This window comes from Tachypleus tridentatus, chromosome 13, assembly GCF_004210375.1.
Source record: "Tachypleus tridentatus isolate NWPU-2018 chromosome 13, ASM421037v1, whole genome shotgun sequence".
NCBI lineage: Eukaryota > Metazoa > Arthropoda > Merostomata > Xiphosura > Limulidae > Tachypleus > Tachypleus tridentatus.
In genome coordinates, this window is record NC_134837.1 from 169,008,221 (window position 1) to 169,030,798 (window position 22,578).

The 22,578-nt window shown below is 33.0% G+C and overlaps 1 protein-coding gene and 1 long non-coding RNA gene across 2 annotated transcripts; one reads left to right on the forward strand and one right to left on the reverse strand.

The window, feature by feature from the left end:
- Positions 1 to 1,466: 1,466 nt before the first annotated feature.
- Positions 1,467 to 22,555, reverse strand: LOC143239128 (uncharacterized). Its single transcript, XR_013021026.1, has 5 exons — positions 22,259 to 22,555; positions 17,764 to 17,896; positions 17,492 to 17,606; positions 15,629 to 15,714; positions 1,467 to 1,987 (listed from the first exon to the last, which is right to left on the reverse strand). It is a non-coding gene; the product is annotated as an uncharacterized LOC143239128 (long non-coding RNA).
- On the forward strand, positions 8,086 to 11,561 carry LOC143239069 (uncharacterized). The gene is made up of 3 exons (XM_076479864.1): positions 8,086 to 8,225; positions 9,930 to 10,005; positions 10,663 to 11,561. The coding sequence occupies exons 2-3, from the start codon at positions 9,936 to 9,938 to the stop codon at positions 11,412 to 11,414; spliced, it is 822 nt and encodes a 273-aa protein (XP_076335979.1). The 5' UTR covers positions 8,086 to 8,225; positions 9,930 to 9,935; the 3' UTR covers positions 11,415 to 11,561.
- Positions 22,556 to 22,578: the final 23 nt, after the last annotated feature.

The following is a 22,578-nucleotide window of genomic DNA, read 5'->3' on the forward strand; positions in this document are numbered from 1 at the left end:
ATAGTAATAAGTATTTAATTATTATTTAAATCCCCCTACAGACTCAGATGCTTTAAAAAACCTTTATCTATTTTATCGTTATAAAATTGCCAAGGTTCAATAATTAGAGTTTATGAGAGTATCCTTACTTGGCCCTGAGAAAGTGAACGACAGAAACCGGTTCTGGAAACACTCCAAGGAACCAGTTAAACTTCTGTCGTTTGAGCGAAAATGAAATTCAATAATTCCGTATTGAATGTGTTATAGGTTGATGCAAATACAGTCAATATTTCTCCACTGGTTACAGAGATATATTATTTTGTGGTATTACATGATCAGTCAGGTTTAGTCATGATACACTAATTACAACAACATCCAACGAACGTATTACCTTTTAGCAATCTCTATAACTCCACTTATATTTGTAGAAGTTGTCCTACTTACTCTACTATTTCCTTTTGTTTATTGTATTATTTTTTCATGAACTTTTGTGTTAACATTAGCTGGTATTCTTATTATCAGCATAATTTGGGCATTTGATGAATGTCAGCTAGAAATATTCATTTTTGTAATCCACGAGTTAATTCTGATTGGTTGTGATGATAGATATTTTTAATTAATATTTATTACTGCATTCTTAAATGTGTAGAAAGATCGATTATATTACGTTTTGATGTTAGCTGAAACACATAAAGAATTTTAAAGGACTGGCATAACAATTCCTAACTGTTATACTATTTGATTTTATTGGACATTTTTAACTGTTAAGTTTGGTTTACTTTTGCACAGTTATTTGAAAGTTTTAGCTCACAGAATATTTTATTTCTCATTTTGTGCTTTCCATGTTCAAAGCTAGGTTTGCAGGTAAGGAGCAGAATCTATATACAGATGTTTGAAAATATATGTGCATTAAATTACAGCATAATATAAATGTTTTTCATAAAATTATGGAATTTGGAAATTATGTTCTCATTTGCTCTTCTTTCACACCAAAGAAATGTTAGATATGATAATAGATCTTTGTTCATTTACAAAACAATATATAAATTAAAGTATGAAGTTACAGTAAAGACAATAAGAGGAATACAACTATCATTGATCAAGCCTTTCTCTCTTTTCAGGTATGTAAATTTGTATTCAAAACTGATGCTTAAATCTATAAAATGAGCTCTAGCTTAAACAATTTGAATAGGGGAAACAAAGATGGAATCATCCACATTGATTCAAAGATTTGTTACCAGGAAGTTTGAGTTTTTAGAATCGGAATAAAAAATATTGTCAGCAAATAATATGATCGCAGTTGGCTGATTTATCATATCTTTTTAAACTTTTAACGGTAGGAACAAACAAACAAATGAAATGTTGATTGGAATTAGCGTAATTTTAAATTACTTTTAAAAATAGTGAAAAGATTCATACGAAAAAAACAACTAAGATGGTGGCTGATGGAAGAATTGATACACTGATATACTGAACTTGATTGAGACACAACTAATGGTTTTCTAATATGATACTCTCGTTTAATTACTAATGGGACTTTTTGGCTAACTTTATTATGTTTCATTTTATTAGCGAAGTCTTTTTCATGTTCTAATTTTACAAACGATGAATTAAAACATCAAACTTAAAACTAAGTTACAGAGAATATTTATAGAATACAGATATGTTTCTGACTTTTGGCTTTCAAAGCTAGGTGATTAAAATAAACTAGATGCAAAGAACTAAACATTACAGGTCTTTGTTAAATGCAGTGATTTAATGATCGACCAGGATGCTAATGTTGCCAAGCTTATGTGACAATAATCTTTACCAACGCTTTTCCAGACACGTTGAATGGCTACAGTGTTTCACATACCAGTCTCATCATGGAAGGTGAATGTCTGGTCCATAGAGTAGGCTTAGACGTGTACTCGAATAAAAACTTTATAAAGGTCACATCGTTTCCTGACACCAGCTGGCCTTGGGCTCTTTGCAAGTTGAATTTTCAAACGACCGGTTCTTATTCTGCCTGGAAAACCAAAGAAATGCATAAATCCAGATGGTAGAGAAGACCAAGAACTCTTGGATAGCAACATTATACTTGTATGTAGTTCTTCACCAGCTTTGCCTTTTGGTAGCACGTGACAGTTGATAAGTCAAGTACCTTTCTGGTGGTCACCAGACCAACTTTTTATGTTGGTAGCTCTAGGTCATTTAAGGAGTGAAATCGTTAATGGCACTTCACATTACTTAACCTGAAATATCAACATAAAAATAAAACAGGTGGTAAGTGCTGACTCGAGAAAGTTCTAAACAACAACTTATATTTTTTTTCTTTTTCTCGATTTAAAAACCAAAGTCAGCATTTATCAATGTAATTGTAGTGCAAACAATATAAATTGAAATTGTTCTTGCGTAAACGCCTTTGTTTAAGTGTGTTTGTAATTAATTATGTTTGTCATCAGATACTGTAGTACTAGGCTTGTTCGATCCCTTAAGGTTTCTTTCCAGGAAAAGTGTATTATAGTATTTGAACCAAACAATGGCTCGCCATCAGTGATGTCGAGAAACCCACTTGTTGAGAAATATATATGTAAAAACGGCTCGTTTGGGTTAAGAAAATATTTTACATAGAAGAGCGAACAACGTTTCGACCTTCGTCGGTCATCGTCAGGTTCACAGGTTGCCAAGCTTATGTGACAATAATCTTTACCAACGCTCTTCCACGTTGAATGGCTACAGTGTTTCACATACCAGTCTTTGTGAATCTGACGATGACCGAAGAAGGTCGAAACGTTGTTCGCTCTTCTATGTAAAATATTTTCTCAACCCAAACGAGCCGTTTTTGCATATATAATGGCTCGCCATGTTTGTTGACGACGATCGCTTCACGCAACGCTTATGTTGTTGAAGTAATTTTATCCATCATTCTTCTCGAAAAAAACCCATTAAAGAACAGAATATAGAATGTAGTGTATTTATTCCATTCGCTTATACAAAATATAACTGATAATAAAAATTACCTTTTAAAAATTAAAGACAAAAGAAATAAACAAATGCATTATGTAATACGGACTGAAGGTTTACTGTTTGTTTTGGAATTTCGCACAAAGCTACTCGAGAGCTATCTGTGCTAGCCGTCCCTAATTTAGCAGTGTAAGACTAGAGGGAAGGCAGCTAGTCATCACCACCCACCGCCAACTCTTGGGATACTCTTTTACCAACGATTAGTGGGATTGACCATCACATTATAACGTCCCCACGGCTGGGAGGGCGAGCATGTTTGGCGCTACTCGGGCGCGAACCCGCGACCCTCAGAGTACGAAGCGCACGCCTTAACGCGCTAGGCCATGCCAGGCCCAGTGAAGGTTTACGAAAGGATTTTGCTTGTTGTTAAATACAAGCTTAAACAATGGCTATCTGTGGGTATCGAAACCCAATTTATTTAACATCATAATACCTCAGACTTACCGCTGATGTGGTAAATAATAGATATAAACTAAACATGTTAAGACAACAGAGAAGGCGAGACTTACAAATTTAAGACTTCTTTTCTTAGACAAATTTATACTGCTATTTCGTACAAAAATAAAATAATTTCTATTAAAAACAACATATGATTGGTTAGAGATGGTTCTGATATTTTCAGAAAACAACAATTGGGGTAAAATAACTTGTTTACCGACCAACTGCCAATTAACTAAATAGCAATTAACTGTAAGCCTACGTATTATTTATTTTACGTTTATTTATTTAAATATATTTTCAAACTTTTACTTCAGAGTTGAAAATGTGAGTTATAACCTAAAACGTATCAACAACTATACAATTAAAATATATCACATTGCTTCTACATCAGAAGAAACAATAAATTGATAAAATCATCTTGTTTCTTCCATCCGGCCAAATTTTTAACCAATGAGTCAACCATTCCCACATCTAAAATATAGTTCATTTTTTGTGGTATCTTGTCAAACCTTTTTACTTCATGACCATTGAAAGGGTGTGTATCAAACAGTTTCAGCCGTGGAGGTGTTATATGTGACAGTCAATTCCAATATTCGTTTGTAAAAGTAGCCCAAGAGTTGGCGGTGGGTGGTGATGACTAGCTGCCTTCCTCTAGTCTTACACTGCTAAATTAGGGACGGCTAGCGCAGATAGCTCTCGAGTAGCTTTCTGCGAAATTCAAAAACAAACAAACAATATACATAAGCAGTAAGAATGTTAAAATATTAGAAGGCAAATTCCCCCCCCCCTAGTGAAACTATGTCAACTCTCCAGCAAAATGACTTTACAAAACATTTTTTATCAAACTATTAAAACACTTGCCACCGTTTATGTACAAAGGTGTGCGGTCCATAGAAGCAAGGAAAGCTGTGCTTTCTCGACATACGTTAAAAAATTAATTTTTAAGTATCAGTACAACATGACGTATCAACTTGCAACTGATTCATGCGAAGCACTCTTCTATTCCGTACGTAACCAGTAATCACCTTGTACGAGCGAAAACTCTGTTGGGATCTGTGTGTGTCTTCTTATAGCAGTACCACATAGGGCTATTTGCTGAGTCCACCAATGGGAATCGAACCCTTAATTTTAGCGTTGTAAATCCGTACAACTTGCAAAATTCTTCCTCTTTTTGGTTCATTATAACTTTTTCCTACTAGAAAAGGCTTTATTTCTAACTAAAAACATTTTTCTTATATCATATTCTTTAAACTAAAGAATGCTTCTTACATGAATAATTTTCTGAATAAAAAATTCAGATTCACACTTGTATTTAAAAAGTTAAAAATACATATCTTGAATGTTATATTCACCTCTTCTGTGGCATAAAGGAAGTGATCACCAATTGTTTGTTTGTTTGTTTTGAATTTTGCGCAAAGCTACACAAGAGCTATCTGCCCAACCATCCCTAATTTAGTAGTGTAACACTAGAGAGAAGGCAGCTAGTCATCACCACCCACCGCTAACTCTTGGGCTACTCTTTTACCAACGAATAGTGAGATTGACCGTCACATTATAACACCCTCACGGCTAAAAGGGCGAGCATGTTTGGTGTGGCGGGGATTCGAACCCGCGACTCTCAGATTACGACTCGAGTGCCTTAGCCACCTGGCCGTGCTGGGCCATCAGAAATAGTTCACCGATGCCAGCTCGAAGCCTCACTGAAGAACATTGTTTATCGTTTTATGAATTAAACACAAAGCTACACAATGGGCTATCTGTGCTCAGCCCATCACGTGTTTCGAAACCTAGTGTTTAGCGGCGTGAGTTTGCAGACATACCGTTGTGCCACTGGGGGCGACTGGAGGAACAAAGCATTGCGTTTAAAAATTCAATGTAAACCAGTATGACAGGACAACTTGGTTAACTGCTTGTCCTAACGTGCAGGAGCTTTTCTGTTGGCCGTGTTTATTTTTTAATGGTGAATTTGGGACATGGAACTCAAGCGCATTTGATGATTTAAGTAATATCCATAAGGCAATTAAAAAACATGAACATTCCTCCATTCATATATTTTTAACTCAACTCCTAGCTAGATATAAATAAGTGATTATCCATTTATTTCTCTTGTCTTAGAAAAAAACTAGTGATGTAAGAATGATTTTTCAGATTTTTAGTGTTGTGCGGTATGTGACTAAAGATGGTGAAATTTGTGATATATTTTTGTGGTTTACAAATGTCAGTGCAGATCGAATAGTTGTAGATTTATTTGTTGCGAAACTCCATTAAGGGGGAAGCATAATGTCCAAAAGTTCTTTTCATTCATTGTATGGCACAAATTTAGTGTTGTCACAAGGTGTGACGAAGATCAAGGACTCATTTTCTTTATTATTATTTTTTCGAAATCAACAAGGCGTGTGTGCCGTTTCGATACTGAACTGAATAAAAGATTTCCAAAAGTGGCCCCGATGTGTTGGAATCATAATCACTGCCTTGTTGAAACTGTCTTGGAATAAAAGAAAGACCTCGTTGACTTATTTCAAAATACTGTTGATAATTTTGGCATGTAACATACTGAAATCTTTACCTGTGCCCAAGCGCTTTCATCGAATCTCAGAGATTTTGAATTCAGTTTCTTGTTGAATATATTTTCCAGTATTATATCATATACAAATGTTATATTTGATATTCTACAGAATAGTATATTTGGTATATTCCACTGTACGAATAAAGAAAATGACATGGCGACTATTTTGCAAAATAAGAGAGACGATTTCGATGAATTTTGTGCAGAAGTCGACAAATCGTACCTCGCTACTATGCCAAAAAGACATGATCCCGGAAAAGACATTGAAATAACATACAGAAACTTATGTTATGAAATTTTTGATGCAATTTGCGGCCTAATCGAAATTAAATTTCAAAGCTTGAAAAACATAGCATTGCTTGAGCTTCTTGACACTATAAACCATGAAGAGAACAAAAAATATTTCCTGAATTAGCATCGCTTGAAAATGAACTTTAGATTTTATACGCTAACGTTGATTTGAAAGGAAAACCAATGAATAAATTACTTTATTGTTTGCGAAATGTCAAGTTAGATGCCGCTCTGCAACAACTTACAAAGTTATGTGAGTTAACCTTGACTCTTCCAGTCACCATTGTCTCAGTCGATCATTTAAAAATAATGCACAATTACACCAGAAACACACAACGACAAGAAAGACTTGCAAGTTTAGTGTTAATTGCGGTTGGGTAAAATCTTCTTAAGGGAATAAAGACTGATATTTTCCATGAAGGTGTAATAAATGTATTCAATCAAAAGGAAGGGAGGATGGAATTAACATATAAATAAAGTAACCGAATATGTCTTGTTTTTATCTTTAACTGGAAGTGTTTCATCTTAAATATGATTAATGAATACAAGTAATTAATTTTATATTTATTGGTCATCCAGTACATTTTTTAATTTTATTTTAAAATTCACATTTTATGCTTTGGCTTCCCCATCAGGACAAAACATCACACGCCCCTACTTATGTAAGCCTAATAGATGTATAATTATTGAGACAATTTTTATCAATTCTCTAAAAAAGAAAAGTGACATTAGTAAACTTCCAATCATCCGGCACCTTCCAACTATTCAAGGACTTCAAAGCCAATCATCTGACATCTGCCAACCATTCAAGGACTTCAAAGCCAATAATCTGACACCTGCCAACCATTCAAGGGCGTTACAGCAAAACATTTGTTATTAGTCACCTTTCATAACTTGGAAAGGACTTCAAAGCATTTAGCGAAGATTAGTATAGATCAATAATTGGTAAGTCTTGGAGGATGAGGTTTAATTGTTGAATAGATGTAGATAATTTCAATAATGAACCTACACGTATATACATATATATTACTTACGTACTTAAGTCAAATTACCAGGGATAGCTATGTCTATATAACCCCTACATAGCACTACACAATATTTTGAAGCAAACAAATACACACACACAGATCACATTAAAATTCTATAAATCATTTTAAATGATGACTGAATCGACAAGTGTATAAAGAATTTTTGGCATTCTCTGTAATAAATCAAAACATTTGTGCATTTTTAAACGTGTCACTGAAAGGAATTAATTTGTATTCATCAATTTGCTTCAACTATTCTTAAGGCTATCCACGTTCCTGGTGTTATTGAAAAGAAAAAGTTGTTTTCCGTTCAAGAAAAAACGTACTGCTAGTTTTACGCATGTATTAAGTGTAAAGACAGGACAAAAGACTTATTTAGAATTCAATCAACATTTTTGGCTGGCGCCGAGTATCTTCTCTTCAGTGAGTTGCTGGTACATTAACCTATACTATCATGACCTGGGTTCTTCGGATAATTTCGTTGACCTTCTTCACCAATGAAAGAGACAAAATATTTCACATCTATAGTTTCATTCACGAAAGTTGAGTGAGCCTGAAATGTATGTGAAACATTTTTATCTACTTACGAAAGGAAGTTAAAGACCAAGCGTGAGACACCTATCCAAGCCACATAGCTGATTAAATAATTTCAACACGAGAGAGGTTTATCCAGTTCCAGCTTAAGTGAAACTAACTATAGAGAAAGGCTACCTCTTCAGAGAAATTATCCTAACAAGGAAAGATGAAAGTGTAAAAATAAGGAATTATGGGAGTACCTTCTACTGAAGAGTAAGACGGGAGGCGGAGTCTTACGGCGATCTTGAATAAATATATAGAGAGCGATCACAGCTAGAATACTACATTTGTGCTGAGCAAGTGGAACACTTGAACGTCTATTGTTTGTTAAGCTTCAGGTAAGCTAAAGAGTGCTGGATCCTGAAAGGTCGAGTTGCTTTATTTCGTGTAGAGGAACGAATGCAATTTAATTGTTTTCTTTTGAAGAAATCGCCCTCTTTTTTCACATGTTGTTTATAGTCCGAAATTAAAAATTCATTAACTTAAAAACTTTTAAACTTAACCTAATTTTCAGCTAAGAAAAGACTTCAGTGTGTGTATATATCTGTGTTTGCCTTAATACCTTATTATTACCTCTCCATCACAGATATTATAATTCTCACATAATGCATCAGAATTATTGGATGAATTTTGTAAACACATCATTATAATTTAATGATTGTGTGCTTAAATGAAATTAGGCAGTGTGGATAAAAAATATTTTATTCATTTTCATTAATATTTCAACAAAACAAGTTACCTACACAGATTGTAACTAAAATGAAACCAGTAGCTATTTTATTATACAGTTTTTAGACTGATTCACTGTGTAATACCATTTTTAGCGAAATTTTCGGTCATAAACCCAACACATGCGTAAGATGTAAGCTCATTATGCTAACACACAAGTATTACATATGGAATATGAGAGGTATGTGTTTGTGACAGGTCTAGGCTATTCATCTGAAAGAGTTAAAGGTTGCTCAAAATTACATTCAAAGTTTCGGTGAGTCAGTTGTAGCATGGAAAATTGTACTTGATGCTCAGAAAAATGCATTTCGATTAATGTTTATCAATGGTTATCTCTTATGTATTTAACTAAATTTCTAGCATGAATAGTTTACTACCAGTTAAGGAAACATGGATCTGATCTAGCTTGCATTCAACTTTTAAAACTTTTTCTTGTTTGTTTCTCGACAATTCAGCGTTAAGTTTAGGATTTTAAAATTCTGTCATTAGCATAACCTTGTAAACTATATGATGTTTTTGTTTCATAAAAAATAAAGATGAAGTTATATAAATAAATTATTAACAATGTGAAAGAATTATACCTTCTTTTTATTTTAAAAATGACTTTCTTTCAGTCTTTTAAACTATGATTTATTAATATTTCGATTATCTTTTATCTTCTAACGAATAATTAACGCATAAAACTTGACAAAATATTTTACTGACCTACAGTTAGTTACCTAATTTGATTTTATAACCGCATTTTGAAGCTATATAATTTATACAACGAAAAGTGAGACGAAGTAATATACTTTCTATAGTAGAATTAACCTCCGTTTGAAAATTAATTTATTCCAAGTTATACTATACTATACTATACTATACTATATAAGTATTTCAGCAAGAAGACCTTCTTTAATCTTTCGATGACACAGCGGTATGTCTGCGGACTCACAACGCTAGGAAACGGTTTTCGATACCTGTGTTGGGCAGAGCACAGATAACTCAATATGTATCTTTATGTTTAAACTCGAAACAAAAATCTTCGTCATTGAAAGTTTGCACTTCTTGTAATTTTAAAATATAGAAAATTATTTAAGTAAGGAAATTGCATCTTTTATTAAAATACTCTAAAATACAAAAAAAATCCGGTTTGTTTTCTTAATAGTGTAATGTTTTTCTTCAGTGAGAAGAAAACTAGTTATAAACTAGTTAAATATATATATATGTGATTTTAAACCTAATGCAAGTACTTTTGTGTTGTAAAGGTGAAATTGATGTTTGATATTCGTTGTTTAAATGTTACTTTTGTTGATATTATAAACTATTTTCAGGGTTCAATGATGAACAGCTTTCTATATTTCTTCTTCCTGGGATTTTTACTAACTCTTGCGCCACCGTGTGAAAACGGTGAGTATCTACTTTTTTGGTTTTGCAAAATAGTTTTGTTGTTGCAAACAATTATTAAGTTAAATTATACCTATAACAATTTATTATTTAGCTGAGACCAAAAGTAGCAATTTATTTTGTCTCAGAAATTATATATTTTGTATGAAAATAAATTTATGACTGAGTAATCCTTGTAGATTTTCATCCATAATTTATCCGCAGCTAGCAACCACGTAGGAATCCAGTTTTATCTAGTACTAGAAATGTCAATAGAAATGATTACACGTTTTAGTCACTAGATGTGAATTTGTAGCTGATGACTACACTATTCCAAAATATCCTGAAAATACATAAAGTATCGTCAAGTATTCACTGTCTAGACGTGTAAACATATCAGATAATTTTATGACTTAATAGTGATTTGTAGTGTTTCCATGGCTTTAATTTCTAAAACATGTCAGTCATTAGAATAAACAGAGAATATCGTTAATGATTCTAACGACAGAATATGCTTAATTGGATACTTTTCTGATAATTTCTAGATTTATATTCTAAACGATATATTGTACGTTATTTTTATAGCAAACGATCAATTATCTTCATATATATTGGAATCACTTTAAGTAATTAACGTGGTTATTGTTCATTGTTATTTAATCGATTCCACTTCATTTTTAGTGCCACTTAGCGATATCTCGACAACATTAAAGGTCACAACTGAAGTTGATGGGCAAGAATCTGAACCTCCAACTACTCCAGCAGGAAAAGTTCGAGAAACAACTGCAAATGATAAATTAGATCTTGTGGAAGTTAAACATGACATTCAAGATAGTCAGCCACAGGAAGAAGATGGAGAACATGTGATAAAAGAAAATGACGTGACAACGTTAGTTCCTGTTGATAAGTCGGTAGAAAAAGATATACAATCTGGTCTTGCAGAAAATATAACCTTGAATCAGAAAGAACCTGAAGTAGTTGATGAGGAACAGAACAAAAGCGCAACGGCAGAGGAAGTAAAAATACCAGAAGAGGAACAAAGTGTAACAGAAGTAAAAATACCAGAAGAAGAACAAAGTGTAACAGAAGTAAAAATACCAGAAGAGGAACAAAGTGTAACAGAAGTAAAAATACCAGAAGAGGAACAAAGTGTAACAGAAGTAAAAATACCAGAAGAAGAACAAAGTGTAACAGAAGTAAAAATACCAGAAGAGGAACAAAGTGTAACAGAAGTAAAAATACCAGAAGAGGAACAAAGTGTAACAGAAGTAAAAATACCAGAAGAGGAACAAAGTGTAATAGAAGTAAAAATACCAGAAGAGGAACAAAGTGCAACATCTGGACTCAAACCAGAAGAAGAAAAAGATGTTTCATCAGGAGATCATGCAACACGGAAAGAAGATAAAGTTAAGCCAACTGACAAACCCCAGTAGCACTGATATGAGAAAGGCTGATAAAGATACTATTTGCATTTTTTCCCACATTTCAAGATAAAATGTAGAGAAATATTCGCTGTTTCTGAGCAGTGTTGTAAGTAAATGTTGTAACTCTTCTCTGATGGCATACGATTACAGCATGTAAAATGAACTAATTACTATTTCTACTGCCCTATTTTTAATTCACTTAGCTGTATTCATAATTTTAGTTTTTTTTGTCTATTATTATTACCACCTGACAGTATTGTAACTGATGTCTTTGACAATCTTTTTGAATTTCGATTTTAATGGGTATTTAATTTAAGTTATAATTATTTGTGCTAATCTTGTAACCCTCGTGGAGAATGAAAAATTGCTCGTATGGCAAGTTAAAAATAGAAACGGTCGCAGTATTTACCAAACTCCTTGTGTTTTTGTTTTATAAACTTGGTGTTTGGCGCCAAAAGTGCAATAAAGTGGAGATTAGGGGTGTAGTTGGTTATTTCAATAAATGGTTTTGCTTGTTTGACTCATTTGATTATTTAATTTGTTTTATAAGTAACTTCTATTTTGAAAAATAACGCTCAAGATTGGGATGTAACATATTTTAAAACAGTTTGTGACACGTTGAAGACAACTATTAGAAGGGATTTTTACCCCACCCTTATGGGGATTAGAATGCGAATTTTAAGTGATTTAGGATCAATGACCTATTTATTTTGTATTTCACCCATCTTCAAACTATTCTTACCTCACAGTCAATAGCAATGAGGAATGTGTAGTTTACACGAAGAAAGTTTTAGTCTGGAGTATTTGCATTTGTTCGTAAGTTTTAAGTTCAATATAAAGTAAACTCTGTATCTGAAAATTGAACATTTCTGTAACATTCTGTAAAATGTAAAGTGGCTTAAAACATGGAAAAAACGAGCGAACAACTAAGTCACGAATCTGCAAATAACTTGGGGCGTAAATAATTTAGAAAAATGTGCTTCAGAAGCAGATAGGGTCCACATCAATATTTTTAGGGTTAAGACGATGCCAATCACAATTTAATTATAACACATACAAGATATATTATTTTAGTACATGAAACCGTGCTCCACACTTCGAAATCGTGGGAGTGTTATAAGAATGATGGTAAAATCCCACTATTCAATTAAGGTAGCCTGCGAGTTGGCGGTGGATAGTGTTAACTAGCTGACTTCTCTCTAGTTTGTCATTGCAAAATTAAGAACAGGTAACGCAGATAGCCCTCGAATAGGTTTACTCGAAATTCATAAAAAACAAATATCAGTATGTAGTTTAATTACAACATTTATACATTATAATAAATGTAAACTATATAGCTATCCAACATAAGAAATATATTTATTTACTTATATAAAGCTACAAATCGATATAAAAATGTTAAATATTTGTTTGTTTGTTTCTGAATTTCACACAAAGCTACTCGAGGGTTATCTGCACTAGCCGTCTCTAATTTAGCAGTGTAAGACTAGAGGGAAGGCAGCAAGTCATCACTACCCATCACCAACTCTTGGGTACTCTTTTACCAACGAATAGTGGGATTGACCATAACATTATAACGCCCCCACAGCTGAAAGGGCGAGCATGTTTGGTGCGACGGGGATGCGAACCCGCAGCCCTCAGATTACGAGTCGCACGCCTTAACACCCTTGGCCATGTCGGGCCTTAAATACAAATAACGTAAATAACTATAATTCCCATTCCGATAATTTCTTTACTTAATACAATATAATTTTACTCATTTTGTGTAGAAAACTTGGTAGAGAACAGAATTAACCAATAATTTGTAAACACATCACTAATACTATCATCATAAAGGATGACCCTTATGAAACCTATTAACAACTGTTTCCATGCTGATTTATTGTCAAGTTATTGATTTAAACTGTTAAATCGTTTAGGAAACTACGACCTGTTGATTGCTTTTTGCGCTTATTGTGAAAAGCAATCGTCTTACTGTATTATGTACAATGGTCAGGATATGCCTGAAAACAAGTTTGCATTTTTCTGGCCATATTTTAGTGACTTTAACCATTATGCAAGAACTTGTTATATTTGGTCTCGAGAAATGTCCGAAAACAAGTCTGCATTTTGCTGACCATAGTTTATGGAGTTTAGTCATTCTACAAGGGTCTGGTTATGTTTGACAAATTTCAAACCTACCATTTGCTCTCAGTATGATGAAAGATTCAAATTTCTTTACTGTTCCACTACAAATCTGGAACGACTGTTGTTCAACTTACTCGATGAGACCACACTGAGTTTCCTTCCATTTTTATGTGTAATTACAATGTGCATATTACATTACAAACTCAGCCACCTAACACTTGTATATTTTTGATGTCCATACATATTTAATAGCACTATTCTGAATAAAGTGACTGTCAAGAAATGTTTAAAAGCTATCGTTTATATAATTACTAAAAAATATTTTATAGTTTGATGACTTGTGTGACATTAACTCACAATAAAACTAATGATACGAGTTTCTAGTAGGTTGCACATGGAACTTCGTCTTGTGTACTGTACAATTCTGCCAACGAGGCATTTCATTTAATACTGAAGCTCATCAGTCAGCTGACCATGTAACACACAAGTTCTTAGTTGAAACGCTATTTATATCATTCATTTCAAACCTGTAATTACTTTTGTGAAAGCATAAGCTGAGGTATCTGTCCTCAGTTCTGGTTACAAATTTAAAAAATGCTATGATAACAAAAATCCTTACTTCCACATAATCTATTTATAACATAACATATTGTTACAGTATTCATTATTACCTTACCAGAGGTTTTGTATAAGGTTTAAATAGTCAATACTTATACACTTAAAATATGGTATATACTGTGTAGTGGTCAGGGTAGCATTGTAGGATGAGGTAGCGAATAAAGTAGTGGCGATAAGCTACTTTCCGTTACTCGCTTTCAATACACAACTTTTAATATCTTTCTACAGTATTTTAATAATTATAAATGCTTAATAACAGCAATAATAGGGGTGAAGGGTGGAGAGGACGTTGGCTTCCAGCAGTAACATGTCCCTTGTTCTAAACTATCATCCAATAAAGTTTGTTTGAGATTAGTCCAGCGATCTATAGTAGATAGATAAAGGGCAAACAGACGGACACAGATTTTTTTGTTTATATGTATAAGAATTGTTATACCTGAGTAGTTTTCTCAACAAAAGTCCCACAGTAGCACAATGGAATGTCTGCGGGCTTATACTGCTATAACCCAGGTTTTGATACCCGTGGTGGGTAGTGCAGTGATAGCCGTTTGTGTCTAATACCAAAACAATAAAGGTAAAAAAAAATATCAACAAAGAAACTAAATATTGTTGAAATAAAGCAATAAAAAAAAAATTTGATGCCCAGTTCAGTGCAATTTGCAAATAATTATCTTCCAGAATAGACTTATTAGACTTAACTCACATATCATATGATTGTGTTTAAAATACGTTAATTTACAATAATACTTTTGTAGTTTTTAGTGTTTTGTTTACACAAAAATATATAAATAATTGGATTATGTTTTATATTTCAGATCGTTTGTTTTAACGCTTTTAACCACAGTTCAAACTATAAACATTAATAAATGTCACATCATTTTATCGGGAAAAGTTAAATAAACAATTAAGGTAGCAGATAGCACGTTTAAATTGTAATTACATAAGGAAATAAAGGTTTGCTTAGATAAATGACCGGTTTTTTTAATCAGATAAAATACCACCGGAACAATCGGTTGAAGCATATGTTAAGCCTTCTAGATAACATTTATTTATGTTTTTTTTTTTTCATCGGAGGGTGAGGATAAAGTTGTTTGAGCAACTTTGATATATACACTTATATATATATATATAGCCTTTAGGTTCTTCTGCTCTTCCTTTCTTCAGTAATTTATTTTACTATTTTCGTGATTCAAAGTTCACTCTTCGGAATGTAATTCGGCAGAGAATTTATAAAAAAAACAACAACATTCTTACGCCGCTTTGGAGCTAAAAAAATAATATAAATAAAATACAGATTTTCTTTCAAAACGTGTGAACATAAAATGCAATTCTTATAATAAATTAAGTGATTAAGATAAATTCAAAACCAAACTTTATTATTTGTATTAAGATTTTATTTTAGTTCTACTCTTTCTTGTTTTTATAGAAAAGCAGTTTATTTCCCTAATTTAATACAAAAATATATACCTATTACTTACTTTATGGTTCTTTCTGTGATGCTTTTGGACCTGTCTTTATTACACCAAATCTGGTTTCAATGCTACATACTTACATACGAGATCTTCTGTGGATAAAGATATAGTTTTAGTTCATTTGTTACAAGATGAAGTAAATTGTTTTAGGAATTCCAAGTAATTTAAATGGAGCGTCTTTGTGAAACAATCGTGTAATTTTGTTATTGACAAATTGTTGTAGTAGTTATTTAACACTTTTGAGTATTATTCAAAGGACTCACGAGATAAAGCAGAGAAGAATTTATAATAATACGTCAACCAAACTGTATCTGTCATAACCAGTGCTGATGAGGCCTTTCGTTCAATAACATTGACACGACAGACATAGTAGCGGTTTAGGCATCACGTATATATTATCAGTTTTCTGGACCAACTATTATGATTAAACATTGGAGGAAATTTTAACACCGGCCAATAAACAAGCTCTTTTACTTGAACTTGCAGAGTCATGCTGGCACGTAGTCCTAACACTGTGGCGCCGTTCTTACATTCGAGGCGCAAATAGTCTAGTTCAGCGGTTCTCAAACTTTTGGGTATCAGGACCCCTTCACACTCCTAAAAATGATCAAGGGCCTCCAAAGGACTTTTGTATATATGGGTTATATCTATGGATATTTACCGTATTAGAAATTAAAAGTGAGAACTTTTTAAAATTTATTTATTAATTCATTTAATAATAACAATAATAAACCCATTAAATGTTAAACATAACATATTTTTATGAAAAATAACTATATTTTCCAAAGCAAGAAACATTTTTAGTGAGAAGAGTGGGATTGTTTTACATTTTTGCAAGTGTTTCTAATATGTGGCTTATTATAGGAATTTCTCCTACAGATATGTAGTTGGAAAATGGAGGATCATTTTTAACAGCTTTTTCAGATTATTGTGGATATTCTTCTTTGATACTGCACCAAAACTCGACAAGTCGAAGTTTCTCAAAGGTTAGTTGCAATGTAGAATCTGAAATCATATGAATGAACTTTTCGCACTCTGTTAAATTAAAATTCATTGGTCTATCCTGCACTTTAAATGGGTATTTTACCCGTGTATGATTTTGTAGCACCATGCATTGGTCATTTAGAAACTATTGGTTCACTGAGTTGTGGAGATATTCCAAATGTTGACAAATTTCAATATACAATTACCAAAAAATCACATTCGTTAAAAGTCTTTAAGTATTGGGAAGCTGTTAAGCTCACGATACAAGTTGTCCAAAACTCTAACTTTCACTTCAAGGCTCGAATGTTATCATTGGCGACAAATACTGTCAGTTGTTTTCCTTGAAGTGACAGGCTCACTTTGTTCATTTTCAAGAAAATGTCTGCCAAATACCAAGTCCATGTCTGTCAGTCGTTCTTTCAAGTAAAAATGGTGTTCTATGAAAAAGGTGGCTAGTTCAGCTCACAACTCAATCGCACAAGTGCTTTTACTAGAGACAACCATTGTACTTCTGTATGCAACAGTAATAATTTATGCAAACTTCCCATTTCATCACACAGAATATTAAAACGATGTGTAGTCAAGGGTCGAGATTTAATAAAATTGATAATTTTTGCTACTTCATCAAGGACATTTTTAAGTGAAACTGGCTTTTTTTTTTTTTTTACAGCGAGTGCGTGGCGGTGAAGAATACAATGAACACTAGTACAGTTTGGTGCCACTGCCTTGTTCGTGCTAAAGCGCCAGCAGTTTTACCCATCATTGCTTTTGCACCATTAGTGCAAATGACAACACAGTTGTTCTAGGATAAACCATGACATTCAAAAACATTATTTAACGCATTGAATATTTAAGCACCATTTATGTTTGTTGGCAAGAACTTACATAAAAGAAGATCTTCTTCGATGGTTAGCTGGTGTTGATACTGGACGAATACAAGCAAAACAACAAGTCCAACCACATCTGTAGATTCGTCCATTTCTAAGGCAAAAGTACAATTCTGCAGACGAGATATTAATTCAGTCTTAAGAATAAAATATAACTAAATTATAAAGTAATAAAAGTTTGTTTTAGATAAAATTTAAAATATAGAAAAGTTTTCAAAAATGTTATTTTTTTTAATATTATTGCAAAATAAGACAACAAAGTAAACTTACTTTTCAAACTGTTGAACAATTGTTGGTTGTCTGATTTCTCTTCGCACTTATACCTTTTCTTCGAAATTTTTCTATTAGAATGTTAGATTTCAAGTTATTCAAGCCTAAGTGCAACTTTCATATGTATTTATTTCTAGAATAGAGAAAAGTCCAGATTTATTGACCATACAGATTAAAATTCACTTAAATCCCAAATAAATTCAATGAAAGTTCAAATAAGATAATATATGCAAAAACATGAGAACGAAATCTTAGAACTTTCCCCTTTATTCAATTATATTTACTATTTTTATATATTGTTCCTTCACAATATTCTCAGTGTAAGCAAGAAGGATTTGCATTTCTAATATCAAAGGGTTGTTCAACACTATAGTAACAGGTCAAACAGACGCAAGCCCAGTCTAGCATCGACAAACTGGTCTATAATTTATCATGTTATGTATTATAATTTATCTCGAACGAGTTTTCAATTTATTGTGTTACGTATTATAGCTTATCTCAGACAAGTCTCTGATTTATTATGTTTTGTATTACGATTCCAAATGACAAGAAATTTTAATTTTAATTTAGAGGTTAACTGAATGTCGATATGTATCAGATTTATGATATTTACCAAGAAGAAGAATACACGCAATTTTCTGCACGCGTTTGTGATGTAGTGGTTATCACATCCGCCTCACACGCGGAAGGTCCCAGGTTCGATACCTGGCAGGAAAATTTTGGCCCGGCATGGCCAAGCGTGTTAAGGCGTGCGACTCGTAATCTGAGGGTCGTGGCCCCGTCGCGCCAAACATGCTCGCCCTTTCAGCCGTGGGGGCGTTATAATGTTACGGTCAATCCCACTATTCGTTGGTAAAAGAGTAGCCCAAGAGTTGGCGGTGGATGGTGATGACTAGCTGCCTTCCCTCTAGTCTTACACTGCTAAATTATGGACGGCTAGCACAGAGAGCCCTCGAGTAGCTTTGTGCGAAATAAAAAAACAAACAATTTTCCTTTTTAATACAAACATATTTTACTATACCAACAACAATAGAATTTATAATAACGATTATTACAAATAATGATTTATATACAAAAGTTTTACAAACTTGCAAACAGTATCAAGTCTTCTATTGGGTTGAGGAATAATTCGTGAGCGTTTTTTCAAGTTAACAAAATATATTCATAAATGAAACGCTTTTGCAAAATATTTCATGTCATTTGGTAGATAATTTTTTGCTCTAATAGATGGTGTGTTTGATTTTCATATGTCTTTAATTTTTGCTTTCATTTTCAGCTCATTAAATGGAATGTCAAGTGGACAAAATCGAGCATTTCCGACACCATCTGCCTTTCGCATTTAATTTCTTGCAATTTCGTTTAAAACAATGCATACTATATACCTAGGTATTACATGAAATAAAGTATCATAATAAATGTTTTGGGTGTAATGTGTTCATGCATTGAAGTATTGTATAGTCTTGCATGTAATGCTTGAATGAAATTATTTAAAAACGCTCACGAATTATTCCTCAACCTAATATTTAGTCTGGAACTGAATATTTTATCGACGGTTCACGGTGACCGAATTAATTCTATGTTGATACACAAGTACACTTCACTTAATGGGAAGCCAACTAGCGTCTTTACACGTTTTTCCCGACAAAAATATTTATTGTCCTCGTAGAAATACTAGCGTCCGAAGCTAATTCACTGAAATTAAGCAGTTTTTAATGTTTGAATTTTCAAAATCTATAAACTTTCTTGGTCAAATATCTGTAGATTTCCGATTAAAAAGCGTTAATCATCATTATAGCTTTCGAAATTAATAGTATACTAACTGTAGCAAACCAACAATATATAAAACTGTCTCTTGGCGCGCCGATTTATATACTTCAGACAGGTTCTCAAAAGTTCAGTAGGCAATCAAATTTTACTTACATACATAGTAAATTGTAGATTCTTACGTTCGAGAGTCTTCCACAAATTTAGTGAATAGGCGGGAATTTCGCAACAAATATTTAACGCTATAAGTTACATGCATTTCTAAATATATATTACACTGAAACAAACATAGATATTAAAATAGATATTTAGCAGTAAATCCATTACAAATTACATAAACTAAACAGAGTAATTCTTATTAATTATTGTATTCTCATAATAACTCGAAATTTGTTAGAATATTTATAAGGACTTAAGAAGAATATTAACATTTGTAACTAAAGTTATTATGAATAAAAGCTGAAAAGGCCAAACAAAGTAAGCTTGGTGCTTCTTGTCTTTTTAGCAATTTTGCTTTACAGTAATTGAAGCTAACATTATTATTATTTATGTTAACAAAAACCTAAAACATTTCTAGTTATTAGGCGACAGATTATTACTGTTAATTATTATACCCTTTTGGAAATTATAATTTATACTGTTAAGATGAGGAATGCTAGACAAATCATAAAAAAATATAAGAAAATTTGGGCAAAGTAAAGCACTAGTTGCAAAATTATCAGCTAAACTACTAGTGATTTTTTTTATATATTAAAATGCTAAATCCACATAACCGGTGAACTGAGTACAGATGTTCTATTGTGTACCTTTGCACTTAACAACAAACAAAACATTTTTTTTTTAAATTTTGCACAAAGCTACTCGAGGGCTATCTGTGCTAGCCGTCCCCAATTTAGCAGTGGGAAGGCAGTTAGTCATCACCACCCACCGCCAACTCCTGGGCTACTCTTTTGCCAACGAATAGTAGGATTGACCATCAAATTAGAACTCACCACAGCTGAAAGGACGAGCATGTTTGGTGCGACGGGGATGCGAACCCGCGACCCTCAGATTACGAGTCGCACGCCTTAATACGCTTGGCCTAGAGGTACGTATCACTTGAGCACAGCTTTCTATATTATCCATCGTCATAAAATTTCAGTATTATTATTAGGGAAAAGGTGAAATGGTAAAGCGATTGTATCTTTAGATTAAAATTAAATGCTACTTTATGGCTAATGTGGAACGTGGTAGTATATTCCTAAAACTAAGACGAGAAATGTTCAGTATACCCTTGGGTAGATCTGCACTTATAACCATTTGTTTGAGAATTGTCTGAAAGTAATTCTAATAAATAGACTTGAAAGATAATTTCTAAGTTCGTCAACTTTCGATCCATACTGATGTGACTGATATATATCCAAAGTGGTTAACGTATACTGGAAACTAAGTAGGCGGAACGTAAATTTCTTATGATAGACTTTGACATTTTATTCGTATTTTCCAATGTGTACTAGTCGGACGCCATCTCGCTGCGTAAAGAAATAAAGCTAGTATAATTCTACGTAGATCTGTATTAAAGTAACAGTTTTACGTTTTAGTATGGGAATTATGACTTGTTAGTGTGCCGACGGATTTATATTGCACTGCTGTTTCTAGTTTGATATTTAACGTTGAATTAAATCAGAAAAAAATTAAGTTTAAAGTAAACATTATTAGGGTGAATAGCTTAAAATATATTTGTATTAAGAAATAAAATAAAAATAATCAGTGTTGTTGGTAAACACTATAGATTTGATACATCTCTACATTTAATTAACTTCCAAATTTAAATTAGAATTTTAACTCATTTCAGGCTGTTTCATGGTGTAATACGTAATTGCCTTACGTTAGTACAGCGATAAGTCTACCGATTTATAACTCAAAACCAGGGTTTCGATTCCGCTCGGTGGACTCAGCAGATAGCTCCATGTGGCTTTGCTGTAAGAAACACACACGTCACAATTACTCTTAAAAAATGTATTAAAGCGTCATGTCATAACTGAATGCGTACACCAACTTATTTGCAATTGTGAATAATATATGTAATTTTCAGAATAATAATGAAATTTACAGTAAAAAATGAAACTGAAACCATGTGACATAAAATAGAAGAGAAAATCATATTTTGTGGTCGTTAAATCAATCGGGTATGAGAAGCAATCTAAAATTATTTCTATGGCCAGGCAAATTACCATCTACAGAGACTCAACGCAACAAAAACGATGACCTTTCCAAGATGACTTCTTTGTGGAACGTTTACAGTGTTACATAGTGTTATTCAGCCTATTATGGGATATGTATGACGCAGAATATGTTACCTTGATTTGTTATGATATCAAACAGGTAGATAAAAAACTAATTCTCAACATCATATATATTTGACATATTTATATTTAAGAATACGCTCAAAAAGGACATAAGTGTTTTTTTTGTGTTTTCTTATAGCAAAGCCACATCGGGTTATCTGCTCAGCCCACCGAGGGTAATCGAACCCCTGATTTTAGCGTTGTAAATCCGGAGACATACTGCTATACTAGCTGGGGGAAGGGACATAAGAAAAAAAGACTTACTAATTTAGATTCACTTGTATTCGGTAACGAGGTGAAACGTTGATAGCGAACAAGATTATTTATGATTTAACTTACACTAGATAGAATCTTATAGAGTAAGCCATTGATAACTGTTAAAATTTTATCTTATTTTATATTACCTGTTGTAAACTAATGGAATTTTGATTTACTTTCTTTAGCCTTTATAAAACTCTGCTACAGGCTTGGCATGGCCAGGTGATTAGGGTACTTGATTCGCAATTCGAGGGTTACGGGTTCCAATCTCCGTCACACCAAACATGCTCGCTCTTCTAACCGTGGGGGCGTTAATAATGTGATGGTCAATCCCACTATTCGTTGGTAAAAGAGTATCCCAAGAGTTGATGGTGGGTGGTGATAACTAGTTGCCTTGCCTCTAGTCTTACACTGCTAAATTAGGGACGGCTGGCACAGATAGCCCTCGAGTAGCTTTGTGCGAAAT